This window comes from Leptonychotes weddellii, chromosome 4 (genome assembly GCF_054177405.1).
Source record: "Leptonychotes weddellii isolate Sample4059 chromosome 4, ASM5417740v2, whole genome shotgun sequence".
Taxonomy (NCBI): domain Eukaryota; kingdom Metazoa; phylum Chordata; class Mammalia; order Carnivora; family Phocidae; genus Leptonychotes; species Leptonychotes weddellii.
In genome coordinates this window covers 13,145,992-13,163,077 of record NC_138372.1, presented here as the reverse complement: position 1 = coordinate 13,163,077, position 17,086 = coordinate 13,145,992, and the positions used below count along the sequence as shown (strand labels likewise).

The window sequence follows — 17,086 nt, the reverse complement described above, 5'->3', positions numbered from 1 at the left end:
CCTCTCTGTCCCCGCAGGCTCCATGGTGATTAAGCTGTGCGATGTGATTCACACCACTGCCCACCCTCACACCCCCGGTCACCCTGGGAGGCAGGGGAGGGCAGGCCTGGCAGGGCTGATGCAGCAGATGCCTGGTGAGGGCCTGCTGGACAGACGCACCGAGGTGCCGGCCCCAGGAAAGCACAACGCAGAGCACACCCACAACTGGCGGGGGACGGAACAGAACTCAGTGCTATCCTAGGTGACCACCAAGAAATCTAAGTTCACCAGGAGTCACACCAGTACCACTGAGGGAAGAACAGCCCAGCTAACCCCAGTCCTGCTGGGGACAGAGTGCTGGGTTCTAACACTCGATTTCCCCTTCAGTCGGCTTGTAGGGAGAGCAGCCCCACATCCAAAGGGAACAAACAGCTCTAAAAACTGTGGCTTTTCTTGGGCTCGCATGAAGAAAGGGCCAATAATCTCTTCTTTCCGTTGGCCATCCAGGAGTGAAGTCTTGACGCCCAGCGGTCATTCTCCCCTTTCCTCCCTACAGCGTGTGGCCCGATCCCCATGACCAGAGCGCGGTGGTGGTCTCGTCCAAGGCCCTGCACCCTGTGTGTGCTAGGATGCCAGGGGAAGTGGGCCAGGCTGCCCCGGAAGGGAACTGGGAGAGAGCCCGGGGGCCCAACAACCCTTGACGATACTACCTGGAGACCAGCTCCAAAACGCCAGGCAGCCTACAGATGATTCCCTTGGTCCCATCCCTTCAATTTGTTTTCTTCCGGAAAGTGAAACAACCACATTCATGTTTTATAAGGTGTAACTGGCCGTTTCCACTCCAATGCCCCACCCGGTGGCCCGGCTCCCACTCCGGGCAGCTTCTCCCCAGCATCCTCAGCTTCCTTTGTGGGCCACACTGACCGGGCCCAACGTTCCAAGACACTGGAGACTGAGGAGGGCAAAAGGCAAACTTAACTCTGACCTCTACGTGGGTTGCTCTTTTCTCCAAAATTAAGAAATTCATTGCAAGGACGTTATAAAACAGGGAGATTGAAAAATTAGCCCGCGATACCATATATCAACTTATCCCATAAATCTGATTTTTCCAAATCCCCTTCCAGTCTTTGTCCAGATGCATAACTTTTCTGTAAGGACAAGCACAGCCACGGTGCCGTGTTGAGTTCAGCCTCTGCACTTGGCACAGAATCGTTAGCGCTTTTCCAGGGAGCCGCATGATCTCCGCAACGGTTTTTCATAGCTGGGGTAGGATTCCACTGGGCAGTATACTAATTTACAGTCGATCGGACTTGTTATAAAGGAATGGCAGCCGAGTTCCCTCTCCCGTCGTCGGGGTGTTCCTTATAGGGGTGAGGAGGACGTGCTGAAACCTGGACTCCGCAGGCAGGGCCCCAACACCACAACAATTCAACAACGGACCTGCATTCCATTCACCAAAAGGCATCTCCAGGGCCCGGGGTGGCAGCAAGTCTCAACCTGACGCTCTAAGACAAAGGGAGTAGAGGACTGCGCCATCAGAAGGGGCTGGTTCAGGATCTCCCAGAACACCAGCCTCTCTGACAAGTGCCGTCAGGACCGTGGTGAGCAGGCTGGTGGCGGGGTGACTGCATGGCATACAGAGAGCCCCCTCCCCATTACATGGTTTACGGCTTTGCTCTGCGAGTGAAGCATTAATTAAAGAGGGACCTCAACAAGTTTTTGAAAATTTATTCTTACCTACTGTACTTTGATCATAATGACATGAAACAGGAAAAAAATAATTTTTATGTGGCTCACATTTATGAGTTTTTACATAAAGGCTTTTGTGGGTATTTTAAGAATGTGCTAAAATGTTGTCTGAAACCACATAAAGCCATCTGAGGAGTCGCCGGCCAGAACTAACAGCACACACATGGAAGCACTTTAACTGGCCTTTGTATATTTAATGAGTCAAATAGCATTAATATTGTTTAAATGCTAACATGCCATTTCAATAAGGCGGCTCTACCATCCCCAGCGCCCCGCTCTTGGGCCTTGCACGTCAATGTGAATGATCAAATGGGGCCCAGGACTGAGAGTGGGCTACGGGGGAAGCGACCGGCCCTACCCGGGGCTCTGCCAGCGCTTGATCATTTCAAAAGCCCCAGCCATCCAGGGAGGGAGGCAGGCAGGGAGGGAGGCAGGGAGGACAGGCCCAGCACCGACTGCCACAACACTGCTGTACGAGGCAAGGCCCGGAGCTCCTGCAGTGAACTCTCTGGTCAAGTGGGCAGCTCAGAGAACTTTAAAACACAGAGGCCCAAAGACAAGAGCACAGGCTTTTTTTAGGCCTGAAACCCAGCCAGTGAAGAGGGTGAATGATCTGTGAGCTGGACAACACAGGCACAGAATGCAGGGAGACTGGAGAAGCCCGCTGGAAAGTCCTGACCCATGAGGCAGTGGGGCCTCGGGAAGCTCCAGAACACCAGCAGGGGGAGAACAGCAGACCGGAGTCAGAGACTGTGCTGGTCTCACTGAAGAGCAAACGCCTTCAGCCACACACCACAGGGTTCCACACACAGTCTCGGGGCTTCCAGGACTTTCCCAGTAAGGGTGAACATTTTCTTTCTTTCTGGGTTTTTTAATTTTAATTTATTTGTTTAAATATTTTTTAAAGTAAACTACTCCCAACGTGGGGCCCAAACTCACGACACAGAGATCAAGCACAGCGGGCTCCAATGACAGGAGTCAGCCAGGCACCGAGGGTGAACATTTCCTACAGCACATGGAATGGCCGAGAAGTCAGACAGCTAGCCCTAAGCAGGTGGGGCTGCTGTGCGTTGGCTCCCTAAGTCAGGCCGTCTGAAAACTAGTACTCAATTACAACAGGCGGACGCGGGTCTCGTAAACTCCAGAAGGCCGGGGCCCCAGAGGACACCTCTGTCCTGGATGAGCCAGGAGCACGCAGCATGACTGGCAGCTGGGCTACTCTGTACCAGCCAATTACAACGAAGCATCCGGTCAAGTTTACGCTCTATCATCCGATCCCTGAATGTGGACCAACTAAAAGGACAACGTGCCAGTTAGTTCTCCTGTCCTCAAGAGTTCAGCATCGCTTCTCCCGGAAAAGGACTCCTGCTCTTGAATCATGTCACAGTCACGGATACGGATTCTGTGTCCTTTAACTCTTCAACCGCAGGACCTCCGAGGGTGGGGGTTGGGGGGGGTGGGCGGGGAGAGAGGAGAAGGAAAACATAACACTTCACACTCAAAATGATCTACTTCACAAAAGAAAGAAGGAAAGAAACTATCTCGGCTCCCGAAGCCTTATGGAGTGCTCGAAGCCGGGCTGTGCGTGGAGACCTAGCATGGAAACTTGTTCCGGGCATGTGAGCTGTGAGCGTGCATTACCCAATCCGCAGTCTCGGCCAACACCGGGCTGCACGCGTCACAGGGAAGATGGGACTGGAATGGACTGTGACATCGACGGCTTTTACTTCTTCCTTTCAAATCGGCTCCAGGGAGAAGAGCCGGCTCTGTGCTTCTAAGACAGAGGCCCCAGCAGGTGATGAGTCACATGCCACGACCCTCCCAGAAGAACGCAGCCTAGGACACACCTGCTGGGAGCCGGCCCTGGCCGGCCTCACTCAGAGGTGGTCTTTTTGCCATACGTGGGCTCGGCCAGGAGGCTGGAGCAGACACGGCCCTCTGGCGGCACAAAGTCATGTGTGACGCGGAGGCCAGGCCACCACCCCCAAGCCCCCAAGACAAGTCAGGGGCATTATAAGGTAAGCCCCCTAGATGCTGGAGTGTGAGGGGGCTTCACTGAATACACCAAGAGGAAGGCAAGGAATATTTATTTGGCACCAATGTGATGCTGAAGACTGTTTTCCCATCTGCAAAATGAAGGAGTTGGATCACAGGCTCAGTGGGGTCTTTCCAAGCTCGGACTGCCCAGATTTAGTGGCCGCATCCGGGCCTGTGTGAGGCAGACCCTGAGCACCACAGTACCAATTACTAACATCTTAACCAAGTTGGTCAAAACTCTGCTTACACACCTCCAGTGACAGAGAACTCACTACCTTACCAAGGCCACCGTTTTCTGGACTGGAGTGAAAACTTGCACTGACTTGTCAGCCAGAACCACACAAAGTAAGAACTTAATGCCCTTCTCTCATGTAGTCCTTTTAAATATCTAAAGATGGCTTACATAAACCCCAAGATTTCTCTTTTTTGGCCTTCCTATTGTTCTATTATTGCTCATAAGACATGATTTTAAGTCCCCGCACCTTGGTTACACTCTTCTGTGAGGGTCCGAGAACAGAAATCAATGCCCTTTGTTACCCAATGTACAGCAGAGACCAGCGCATCTCTCAGGGGAGAGGCTACTGCCCCACCCGGGAGCCCAGGGCCGGAGCAGCGTTCTTGGCCACCACGCCTCACTCCTATGGACACAGATGAGCTTGCGCTCCTCTCCAATGCAATGTTTCCTCTTAACATGTTGTCATACAATTGTCTCCCACGTCCTAGATTTTTAAGAACCTGGTAAACTGGACTTGAGAATATCATTTTCCACTCAGATCTGTTATATTCAATTCTCAGAGTCATGGCTTCACCATTTCGATGTATCTTTGGGGGATTCTGAGTCTGTCGCCTGTGTGCTCTCCAAGCCAGCCTTCCTTGGGGATCCTTACATGTGGGAATATACACACAGAAGTAGGGTGCAACCCAGAGGAGTATACAACTGAGTTCTACACTGCATGCTCCAGTTCTCCCAAGCTGCACCAGAGAGTCCTGGAGGCTGGAGCGAGGCTTCTGTGGAGAAAGGGATGGTCAATTTGGAAGGATGCCTATGGCCTGGACATTTCTTTCAAGCTGGGGGACCGTCTCAAGGTGGGAACTCCCATGGCCTTAGATCTGACTGGAGATCAGGGGAGATGAGGGATGGATGGAGGGAACAGGCCAGGCGCCGGCTGAAATGCCAGACGAGGAGTTCAGACTGTACACATTTTTAGTCTCAGTCCACTTAAAACAAGTGGAATCCTTCTGGTATCCTGTCGCAAGCTAGGAAGGTTGTCCCTTAAAATGTCCCAAATGGTCAGATTCCATGAGGTTCTTCCTTCCCTACTCTGTGTCTGTGGGTCATATCCGCGGTCTGTTGTGCTTCTGGGGTCTTGCCAAGGAGCAGCAGTGAGACTTGAGGGACACTCTTTACTGTACCTGGCACTTGGTAATGACAGTGACAAGGAGGTCATGTGGGCCCTCAAACAGAAACTCCCATGCGCGCAGACTGAGTTTATGGCAAAGACGGAGAATAAACCCCGAGGCAGAGCCATTCCACCAGCGGCTCAGGTTTGGCCCCCAAACAATACCTTCTTGGTTCCTCCCAGCCTAAAAAAGAAACTAAAGTTCCCAGCTACCAGCAGCAGTTTGTTTTTCTGATCATCCTTAAACATCCTCACAACCTAAAAAGGCATTTGGTACCCACAGGTGGGAACAATTCAGTTCTACTCCAGAAAAAAAGAAAAACCTCCAATTTGCTTGGAGAGACATCTAAAACCTGGCCTCCTTCCTTGCAGTGCAGACCAACATTCCCTTCTCGTTGGCTCCAAGCTAGCCACCACTGAGAGACTAAGCATTCTTCCCTGTCCGACGGACGGACATGAGTGCAGCCAAATGGGTGTGCCTTCTGGAAAGCCCACAGAGAGCTGCAGGAGGCAGGCCGACAGCCACAACTCTGAGGGTCTGGGGACTGTGGGCTCTCCCCGCCACGCTGGTGTCCCAGCTCCCGTTCGGGTGCATCGGTGAGAGACCACCTTGCGGAGGTGGCAGGAAGCGCGCCGGACACAGCGGGGCCCCAGTGCAGGCGTTCACTACCACTGGTGGCCATCCGTCTTCCCAAGTCTCTCTCTCTGGGCCGAGAGGGCAGGTCTCCTCCCTTCTCCTAACCTTGGCCTATTCTGAGCCCTGCACAGGAAGCAAGGTCTCGCTTGCCTGGTGAGCATGGTCCCATCCTCACTGCCCCGGGGGCTGCCGCTGGCTCTGCACAGAATGGAGAAAGGTGGGCACCTGGCTCTGGGCTGGCAGAAGTGTGCTGAGACCCACCTGCCCTTGTGCATGTGTGGAGACCAGCGGTCTTCACCACGGTTTGCGGAACGTGTCCGAGTCTGCCCCTGGACACGGGACAGGTATTCATTCTGCGGAAATGCCTTCCGGGACACACAGGTGCGATGATCCTCTGAGCAAGCATACCAATCAGCTTAGACACGTGTGGCTTTCATGTCAGTTGCATGTCGAAGTGACATCTGGATCACGGCTGCAGCCCTTTACAGCCCCTTCACAGGGTTTTTATAGTTTTTCTTACTTGCAGACACACCATGGAGGCCTCTCTAGAAACAAGGGAGCTGCTGCAGAGGCTGCAGATCTGGCTCTGGGATCCGAGCGAGCCATCCACACTTGGCACCACCGTGACCGTGTCCTGGTTCTCCAGACCCCCCGTGATGATCCTGCTGCCCCACTCGGCCCACGACTTGAGAACGTCGACCTTCCAGGCCTTCTGGAGGCGCAGGGCCACCACTCTCATCCAAGAGCTGCCATTTATGGGAACCCATTCTGTGTCAAGGGCCTTGAATACGTTATTTTATGGTTAAGAAAACCAAAACCCAGGGAATGAAAGAAACGTGCCCCAGCCACACGGCCGAGAAGAGGGCCGCTGGGACCGGCCCTGGGATCTGGCTGGCCCATGTGGCAAGGGGTACCGCAGCAGTGCAGGTGGGCAGCTGGGCTCAGGGGCCCCAGCTCAGCCTGTGAGGCTGAATTTCGCGAAAATGAACACACACACACACGCAACTATGCCGCTGTACAACGATGCTGGTTCAAGGTGGGGGAGAAAGTCAGAGGAACAAAGAAGGACACCACACTGAGTGGCCAGTTGGCGGGGGCCCACCACTGAGCACCCTGCGCTGGGACTTCTGCGAAGGAGGGCCCCCCTCCACCTCAATGAGGCAGCAAGGGCCTGCTGGCTGAACCTTACCCACCCTTGATACTTGCACAAAGCAGCTTCCCGGAAAAGACAGATCCACCAGAAGCCTGGGAGGCAGCTCAGCCAAGAGCTCAGCTTGAACACCAGAGGGAGCTGGGCCCTCCTTCCACATGGGCATCTGCACCCCAACATGTGGAACTGCACAGTCCGGAGCGTGACCGTGTGCCATGTGGGTGCAAGAACCCAAAAGTTCTGGAGAAATCGGAGTCTCTGATGCTGATTCGGGGGACCATGTTTGTTAACAAAATGGTTTTCTGTATACTCCCACTTTTCATTTAACTTTCTTTTAGCAGATCCAAGTCGGACGATGCATGCCAGGACCACCAAACCCGGAGCTGCAGCCTTAGGATGCCAGCCGAAGGGGTCCATCACTGGCCTGCAGGCTGGGGGCAACTTGCAGGCTCGTCCAGACCCACTCTTTAGGGGCTCGAGAAACTGCGGCAGATACCTCTGCTGCAGAGCAGTGGTCGCGGGAGAGCTGAAACTCAACACTGTGGGGGCAGGACCCAGACTCGCTCAGCACCCCCACCCCCCGGAAAGCCAACAGGACCCTCTCGACCTGTCTCCCTAGTCAATTAAAACGGCACAACCGAGGGGGGGCCCAGGTTCCCCCATTAAGTGCTTCCAGCACTTTCACACAAGCCTGAGGCTGTGGCAAGCCAGAGTCCCACAGCAGGCGGGGTGGGTTCTCAGAGGCCCTCTGTACGCATGGCTGAAGATACAAATAATACATGTGAAAACCCAAGTACTAATTATGCTGCCGACAAGTGGAAAGCCAGACGCAGACCCTGTCCTCGCCCGGCGGTCCCTGGAGCGCAGCACGCGAGGCACGCGGGGCCTGTCGCAGGGCCTGCTAGAGACCTTCCTATCTGGGAAGAGGTCCCACACCTCCGGGCAGGAACAAAAAGGTTTCTGCATCATGAGCCATCCAGACCTATCCGCAGGGGCAGGGATGGAGGGCAGATGTGCCAAACCAAATGGCCCAGGCTTCATCCAGCTCCAGAACGTTCCTGAAAGATCTCCCACCAATTCACGCCTCCCTGCCCAGTGCTTTTGCCCACTTCCGGGGTTGTGACTCTGGAGACCAAAGGTAATGGCCAGCTGTTTCTGGTCGTGGAAGCACTGGGTGACCTTATGCTACAGATTTCACCCAGCCAGACGGAGAGACGACTAATTAGGACCAAGAGCCAGACTAAGGAAGTCTGGGGCAGGATCTTTCCCCTCATGGCCTCTCCAATCCAGCCTCCAAATTGCTTATGCACAGTTTCTTAGGATGTACTTCAGAGCTGGCCTATGTACCCCTGGGGCCCTCCAGGCCCTTCCCGATGCACTGAGAATTACAGCCAAAGCCCACGCCCGACAAGGGCCTGGGTCCCTCTCCCTACTGCTCACGCCCCGCTCCGCGTCCCTCAGCGACCCCGCAGCCCGGGAACCACCTCGGGACTGCCTGAGTGACTCCCACTGCTCAGAGCACGGCCTCCACCATCCTCCCCTGCTCCTGCCAGGCACCACGGCTGAGCCCGGGCTCTCCACGACCACTGGAGCTCAGTGATTTGCTGAGAGGCTCACAAGACTCAGCACAAAGTCCTCTCACCAGGAGGTATTCGAGTGGAAGGAGACAGGGCAGGAGCCCGCAAAGGAAAGGCACGAGAGAGAAGTCCTGAGGAAACCAGACACAAGTCCGCTTGTGACTCCTCTTCTAGGGGCCACACAAGAAGCGCTTCATTCCCCCAGCAAGTGTGAGGTGCTGTCTACAGGGAAGCCCACGGATGAGGCAACCAGGGATTTTACTGCTAGAGCACTCTCCACCTAGTACACAGCAGAATTCCAGGCTCCCAGAAGGGAAGCCCGAGTTCCGCATAAACCACAGTGTTTGTGCAAAGAGTTTAAGCATCATGAGCCATTCTTATCAAGGAATGGTAGGAACTCTCCAGAAAGCCAAGTTCCTGGACACCAGGTAAGGCCAGTGCTGCAAGGGTGGGAGTCCCACACCGGCTACTCGAATTCTCTCCTGCTCAAGGGCAAACCCAGCGTCCATCAGCACACAGTTCCACCCCTACCTAAAGTCAGCCTCCTCTGCTCTCCCTGCCTCCATGCCTGGGTGTGTCCCTCCCAGCACTTCCCAAACCCTGCAAGCACTTTGTCTGTTGGCTCCCTTCTTCCTGTGTGCACCCGCACCTCTTCAAGCCCTGTGAAAATGTGAGCCCCATGAGGGCAGGGGCTGCCCAGTCCTAACTCTGTGACCCATCGTGCCCCGTGCTCAGAGCACAGTGGGTTCTCAGTGTTTGTGCAACGGTCGTAAATACTCGCCCGTCACCACAGACGGGCACTACTTCGCTCCGTTTTCGAGACAGGATTTACTTGAGGTCTCACGCTGGGCCAGAAGCAGAGCTCCAACCAGAACGCACAGCCTTCCACTGTGGCCAGAGATGCACCAGCCTGCCATCTCACCCCGTGTGCACCCAAACCACCTCGTATCCACGACCATAAAGGCACAGAACGTAAGACATCCACAGGATTACGACCGCAGAGTGACAACAATCCTGTCCTCCAAGTGGACATGACGGGTCAGTGCAAGAGAAGCCTTGTGCGCGGCACCCCCACTGAATGCCCCCCTCAGGCCCTAAGACGACAGGGCTACCTCCTCAACAGATAAGGAAACAGAAGCTCAGAAAGTTCACTTACTTGCCCAGAGTCAGTGAGCGAGTACGGCGGAAGAGAGAATCAAGTCCAGGCCCTTTCGAGGCCCAGCTCCTCCCGACTCTGCAGCTGGCTGGACAGCAGTGGGCCTGAGACTTCTCCTGAGGCGTCGCCACGTGCTGTCTGAACAGCTCCTCCCACCATCGCCTACCTGCTGCCCCTACTTCTGCAATTCCTACCAGGACAGACATGCTGAAATTCCCCAGGCCCTATGCTGACGTCCAACGAAGGCGGGGGGACTCGAGGGGCCCAGGGCGCAGGGTCTGGGAAGGCGGCCGGGAACATGGGAGTTTCAAGGACTCCCAAAACCATGGCAATAAACCTTTTTCACACACGAATAAGGATGCCCTGCCCTTCCGGGGCCAGTGTTGCCCAAATGTCAAATGACAGAGGGACAGAGAATGGGAGGAAGAGGCAGAAATAACCCCAATCCTAGCATGGCCCTAAGAGGGGAGAGAAAGCAGGGAGCTGGGGGCAAGCCCATCCACCAAGCACCCTGGCTGCTTCCGGAGAGACTCGTGCATTTCTGGAGTGCCACACGGACGCCAGCCTTGTTTTATTCCGTAAACTTCTTCCAGACAAGAAGGGTTGATTAGAAGAGCTAATTAAATCTTTTGAAGATTATCTCAGACCCGAAGCAAGGGAAGAACACAAAATGCCTTCCCGCCCTGCTCCTCCACCCCCCAGACTCTGGCCTTCATTAAGCTTTGATTTCAATCAATTGCACACCCACTAAAATTAACTTATAAGGCCAATAAATTGCAACCGCATGTTTGAAGGTATTATCTGCTGCAAGCCAAGAGCCAAGGATCGCAGAGCACGGGGCAAGATGTCTGGCACAGATGGGAGTAATCATCTTTGGACCAAAGCAGTGCCAGCCAGCCCCTTCAGTTAGAACATCTGGTCTGAGCAGAATCCAGGCTGACAGAGGCAACAGCGAGACGCAATGTGAAAGCCAGAGCTGGGAAGGTTTCCCTGGAAACCCAAAAAAATCAAAGCACTGATGCTGGGGTCTGCAGCAGCCAACTGGTGGCTCACACCACAAGTGAGGGGTCTCTGGCAGCAGCAAGTGCCCACCCCACGATGAAGGCCCCACTGCTGAGTCTATCCCAAGAAAGATGCACCGTGCAGATCAAGTGATGGGGTTTTGTGACTGTTGAGCCACCCTAGGCTTGGGCCTAAAAAAGCAGTCAACTTTACCAAGAAAGAACGTGAAGCGATCCCAGGAGCCAGCCACCCAAGAGCCTGCCCTTTCTGCTACCCTTCCCTGCTCCCCAGGTGCTATGTTATGTTCCAATGACATTCCCTGGACTGGGCCAGGCCCACGCTCAGAGGTAGAAAACTACACTGGGGCTTGGCAGAGAAGAATCAAGTGGTCTGGATGTTGGTGACCAGGGTGGGAGGGCTGGGGGAAGGGCAGTGAGGAATCCGCATGGCCTGAGAGTAGACCCCACCCAGCTGGAGGACAGGCTTGACTGATGTTCCTAAGCATGTGCAGCAAATGGACTATTTGAACCTAAAACCAGGATTGCTTGGGTGGTGCGATCAATAGTTGTTGGATAGTTACTCCCTGGGGAAAGTTGCCACACAGGTCCTTTCTGCCACTGATGATGGCAAAAAGGGAACATCAATAAACGTGGGAGGGACTCAGGGGGAGAACACAGTGAGGGAGCTGTGGAGAGTCAGGCAAGCAGGGACTTGACAATGTGACTTCCGAGGGGCCCCAACTTACCTCCTGCCCACACCCCAAAGGAGGGTACATTTATTCCGCAATGGGGGGAAGGGTGTGCAGGCAGGAGAGGGGGGCGCCACGCTCTCACAGGAGTTACAAGTGGAGGGCCTGCGGGTCCACCCATCCCAGGCTCCAGCTCCCTCCCTGTGACCATTCTGACCAGCTCTAGGGCTCATAATTCATTCTAATTCCCTGCGAAGCCAAAGCCTTGACAGAGCTGGGACCAAAGCTCCCACCTGAGGACAGAATCCAAGGCTTTCCCCCAGGATGCTAATGAAGAATCTGTAATCTCTCATGGCAGGGAGCAGCCTCTGGGGAGACAGCGAGCACTCCCTCTCTGGAAAAGCCTGTGCGGCTCTAGGTGCCTGGCCTGGATCACTGTTTCAGTTCAGTGCTAGGCTCCGGAAGTCATCCTCCCAAGGAGAACATCAGCAGTAGGAACAAGGTTAACGGGTCCACAATAAGCAGGAAGGAGAAAGGGTGCCTGTCGATTTGCCAGGTGACAAAATATCCCTACAAGGCCCGCCAAGGCATAGGCCAGTGGGGGTGGCAGTGGGGAGGGGTGGCAGCAAAGAGCACTTTAGGCCTTTTTTTTGGAGGGGGGGGCGGTGTGTGTGTCTGTCAAATCTCCAGACCTTCAGATGACAGAGCAGACAAATCTCTGAGCCGATCTCAGTGGCCCGCCCAGCACAGCGAGGGCCCTTCCCACCAGCAGTCCATACAACCAGCAGCTCTCCGAAGCGTTCACCACAGGATTTGAGCCCGAAGGCCAGAGCCTGGCAGCTTCAGTCATTTGAGAGGGTCAGTGGTCAATAAGTTGAGCACAAGGCAAGCCCAGTCCTAACTCTGTGGCCCATCGGGATCGAAGAAATCTGAAATATCTGGGGTCATCAGGAATCAAACACCAGGTCAGCACAGGGGATGGGTCTGCTCTTCACATTCCTTAACCCCCGTGGGGTGCAGGCCAAGCTCCAGTTTGGAATGGGGTGCCCTGGAGACGGCGGTCTAACTCGTCTCGTCCTCCTGGGCACAATGGCGTGCCTGTTCCACGCTCACGGTGGCAGCACTCCCTTCTCTTCCTGGCAGGGTGGGTCTGCCTGAGGCTCTGGGCATCTCTCACCAGGCCTGGGACGCAGGCCCCCGTGCCGGCTCCTCCTGCAAGCAGCTCAGAAGCAGCAGAGCCAGCAGACACAGGTGGTGTTGGGGGGAATGCCTCCCCTCAGAGCGACCTTTGCCAATGACAGAAAGACAGGAAGGAGAGCTCCGTGGCTTCGTTCCCTGGGGTGACAACAAATGAGTCTTCCCACAGGAATCTAGTATGTCTGTCTTTGTCATTGCTATTTTTAAAGATTTTATTTTTAAGTAATCTTCACACCCAACATGGGGCTCAAACTCACAACCCTGAGATCAAGAGTCCCGTGCTCTACCCACTGAGCCAACCAGGTGCCCCTGGAATGTGTCTTTCTAATGGGAAGGGGCAGAGATGAGGATAAAGGGAAGGCGTCATCCTATGGAACAATCTGGTCCCTAGAACACCCAGGTAACCGCTGGCCTGTGCTCAAGGCAGAGACATGGCCTCCTAGCCCCCGGCTGACTTCCCTCTGCTCCAAAACCACAGGGAAAAGAAGAGCTCACGTTCCGGGCCCCATACCATGGTCACCAACGTGGCCACCAACAACTCAGGGCACTCTGAGAATGGGGACTTGTGGAGGTGAGCAATGTACCAAGACGGTAAAAAAAAATAACGAGAAAAAGAAAGAAAGAAGGGAAAAAAAGGATTTGTTTTCATAATTCTTGGCCCAGAAATGGGTCTCACTTTAACTCATCATGTGTGGTCCAGCTGGGAAAATGTTCCCCACACATGGCCTCAGGGGACTCTGGGTCCCCAGTGACCGCTCTAACCACCACCCCTGCGGTGGCCTGTAGCTGCTGCCACGTGCGGAGACGTGGGCCTCCCCGCACCCCCAACACCCGGAGGCCCTGAACTCTCTCCTCCCCACGAGCAGCGGCAACTGGTGGGCAGCCTCTGGGCCGTGTTCCACGCCTACAAACTGCCACGGCACCGCAGGCTCTGGGCCTGTCCGGTGTGATCTCCCACTTGGGTGCTGGCAGCGATCCGGTCAGCCCCTCTCAACCCCCCAGCAGGTCAACTCTCCCTTCAGAGGTGAGCAGAGGCTCACAGACATCTGCCACCTTCAAAGTGGACATCTGCCCAGGAAGGGAGGTCTTTCCAGGAGGTGCCATAAGGAGGTACACCTAGGGAGGGAGTCCCAGGTCTCATTATACCCAGGCAGCGTGACCTCCCTGAGGAGGGGTGACCACCCTGGCCAATCAAGGCCTCACAGAAGGGACATGCCTAACAATGACCACGCATCACTATATATGCAAACCGGCAAGACAGGCAGGAGGAGGAAAAGAAGCCAAAGACGAGACCTGGGCTCTTCCCAGGTCTTCTTCCCAGATATAGCCTTCTTCCCAGGGTTCTTTCCCCCTGAAAGGCCAGTACAAAGGCCACACGTCCGAATCGCTTCGTTCAGGAAGTCACAACTCAAACCCTTATGTATGAAAGAAATCAGAACCACTCTTGCTCTGATCCTTGGAGAATCCAAGAAGCTCCCGCACAAGCAGCCTTGAAAGACTGCTCTTTCCCAGCCTGCGGCACGGCCGGCCCCGTCCTGGCATCACACCTCAGCTCCAAGGTCACATCCCGACCACTCCACTTAAAGCAGCGGGTCACTCCCCATCCCGCCACCCATCGTGGCACCTGTTCCCACGTGGTGTCTTCCCACAGTGGACACTCCAGAAGGCGGGGACGCGGTCTGTCATGTTCAGTACTTGGTGGGCACCTTCAGTGCAGCTCGAGTACATGAAGATTTCGGACTTTGGAGTTGGATGAGGATGGCTTTACATCCCAGGTCCACCACGCACTAGCTGTGTGAGCTTGGGCAAGCTACTTGGGCTCTCTGAATCTGTCCCCTCCCCTGCAGGACGGGGACAATCCTGGCACACGGGCTGTGCGGGAGACGGCACGAGGTAAGCAGAGCCGCGTGCTGACAAAGGCTGGGGACCGCCAGGTCACTGCCCATTCGTTGTCAAGCCTACCAGCGCAACACGAGGCAGACTCCACCCGGGAGCTCCCGTGTGGGAGCCGGACGAGCTTCCTGCAAATGGCTGGGGGAAGGCGGCAGTAAAACCCACCACAAGCCAACGACGGGACAGCGAGGCATCCACGTCAGCCTCCCTGCACAAGCAGCTGGTCTCCGACAGCACAGTTCAACACCGCGACTTACTGCACCTGGGAAGGTCGGTAACTTGTGGAAACTTGAGGCGAACACGGGCCCAAATCCTAGCTCTTCACCTCCGCGTCCTACGGCGAGTCATTTGGCATCAGGAGCCCGCGGTCCCCTCATCTGTAAGGAAGAGGCAATCCTCCTCCCCGAGGCTTCTGCAGGGATGAGAGGTAACGTACGGACACTCCCAGCATGTGACCGATACCCAAGCTAAAGCCAAACCACACGGCGATGCATTCAGGGCCGACAGAAATGTGGAGGGGCCAGGGCCATTTGATCTTGCTTCCTTAGAGCTGGGCTTCTGTATTTCACTCATCTGCTTCGGCGTCATGGGGTTTTCTGCCCGAACGTCAGGCTGAGAAGTGTCACTTTTCCCCCCGAACCAGCTGCTAAAAGAAATTCTTCGTGAAATGCGTTCTACCAAATCTGCTATGAGCTGGAAGGCCGTTCCAACTGTCTGCAAAACAGAGTCCAGAAGCCCCACACCACGGCTGCTGCCACCAGCTCCCGGACAAAGCGGCTCTGATGCTTTGCTTCTTCTTCCATTTCCACCTTCTTGCCTAGATCCTAGGTCCGGGTGGGCAAATGACAGACCCAGGGCCAAATCCCACCCACCTCAAGGCTCGAGAGGTGGTTTTTACATTTCTCGGGGGGGGTGGGGGTGGGTTACGTTTTTAGAAGGGAACACACGTAAAATAACAGAACACTGAGAGTAAATGACAGAGACTTCTATGACCTATGAAGCCTAAACTGCTAGCTTGCTGTCTGGCCCTGCACAGAAGCGTCTCTGGACCCCTCTCTGAAGTGACCGGGTTTGTGCAGTGGTAGTACTGGGTCTTTTACAGCTGTGCTCTATTTTCAGGGCAAAACTCACGTTACCATGAGATTCTACTGGTTCGGAAAAACTGCTTAAGGGACTAACCTTCTCCAGAGCCCTTCCTTGTAAGGTGGGTGAATAATGGCCGCTCTTTTTGGTGGTATGGTGGGCGGCAGACCCAGATGGAAGCAGAAAAGAGAGGTGGGGATCTAAGCAGACCCAGCAAAAGCCTTTCCAAAACAGGGGCTAAAGGCCCAAAGACCTCAGGAGTCAGCGACACGGGGGCTAAGAGAGGGCAAGGGCCCGATGGAGGCAGGTACGACCGGTCGGAGTTATGCAGGGTGGTAACAACAGGGGGGGCTTCTGGAGACAGACAGGCCTCACTGATTCCTGGCTCTGCCCCTTGCCTCAATCTTTTGAGCCTTCATTTCTTCGTCTGAGCAATGGGGACGAAAATAGCTATGGGTTTGTGAGGATCTGAGACAACACACAGAATGTGTGCGGCACTGGGTCTGATACACAGCGGGGTGCTGGCCCGGGGGTACCTGCTATTATCAGAAGCACGACATGGGGCTGCACAGGCAGGTCTGTGCATGGTAGCGCTCCACCACCGAGGCCCCTCATAACTGCCCCGGTCACCAGGCCGGTGCCCATCATCCTGCCGTCAGCGCTCAGTTTTAATTCGTTATTCGTTAGGTGAGCCAGGCAACAGGTTCGAGGAAGGCTGCTTGGCCTGCACACACTCTCCTTTGTGATTTACTTATCAAGGTTGCGGGAGCCGAAGTGGGAAGGGAGGAAGTCACTCACAGGTCTCGATACTGGTCAAAGGCATTGTTGGCTTCCACCTCCAGCTTTCTCAGCCGAGCAGAAGGCATGGCCCCGTCTTCCAAAGGAGGGTCGTACTTGTTACTCCATGGTGACCTGGAGGGGAGGAAGGAAAAGGAAATAACACCAGTCATTCCAGGAGACATGGCTCGTGAGCCATGAGCCCCGGCAGTCAGACATTTCAGAGGAAAAGCCACTACCCATAGCAAAGATGTTTCCAGGCTCTGCAACAAACATGGCTTTCTTGAGGTTTGCCAAGGAAGGGCTCAGGGGCAGACAGGCCTGGGCACAGGCCTCGAGCGCCACCTCTCATCAGCTGTGTATTCCGGCAAGTTGTCTTGACTTCTCTGAGCTTGCCTTCCCGAGCGTGTTAAACAAGGCTACCATTTGCTACCCACAGGGCTGTCGTGAGGAGCAAAGGAGAAAACACACCAGGTGCCCAGACCAGAGCCGGGCATGTACTGTCAACAATGTGACAGCTTCTTACTCTTTTTCTAATATCCCTTTGTTTTCACCATTGTATTGATCAGCAGATGCCCCTCTTGCCTCCCTGACCTGCTGGCAGCTCTGGATAAACGTTTACTCCAAAGACCTTCCTACTGAGCTAAGGACTAAGAGAGCTGTTGGTCAGAGGCAGGCCGACTACACGTGAGAAAACCTGAGGGGTCCTATTCTCCATGAGAACGGGACAGCCTTCCCATCTGAGACCATGGGCAAATACA

General features: G+C 54.9%; 1 protein-coding gene across 3 annotated transcripts in view; it reads right to left on the bottom strand.

Annotated features, from left to right (window-relative positions):
- CAPZB (capping actin protein of muscle Z-line subunit beta) overlaps nucleotides 1-17,086 on the bottom strand; it is a 125,934-nt gene that overhangs the window by 18,640 nt on the left and 90,208 nt on the right. For all 3 annotated transcript variants that reach the window (XM_081817617.1, XM_081817615.1, XM_081817616.1), the window contains exon 4: nucleotides 16,347-16,460. In XM_081817617.1, coding sequence (XP_081673743.1) covers nucleotides 16,347-16,460 — 114 coding nt within the window. The remainder of the gene's footprint in view (nucleotides 1-16,346; nucleotides 16,461-17,086) is intronic.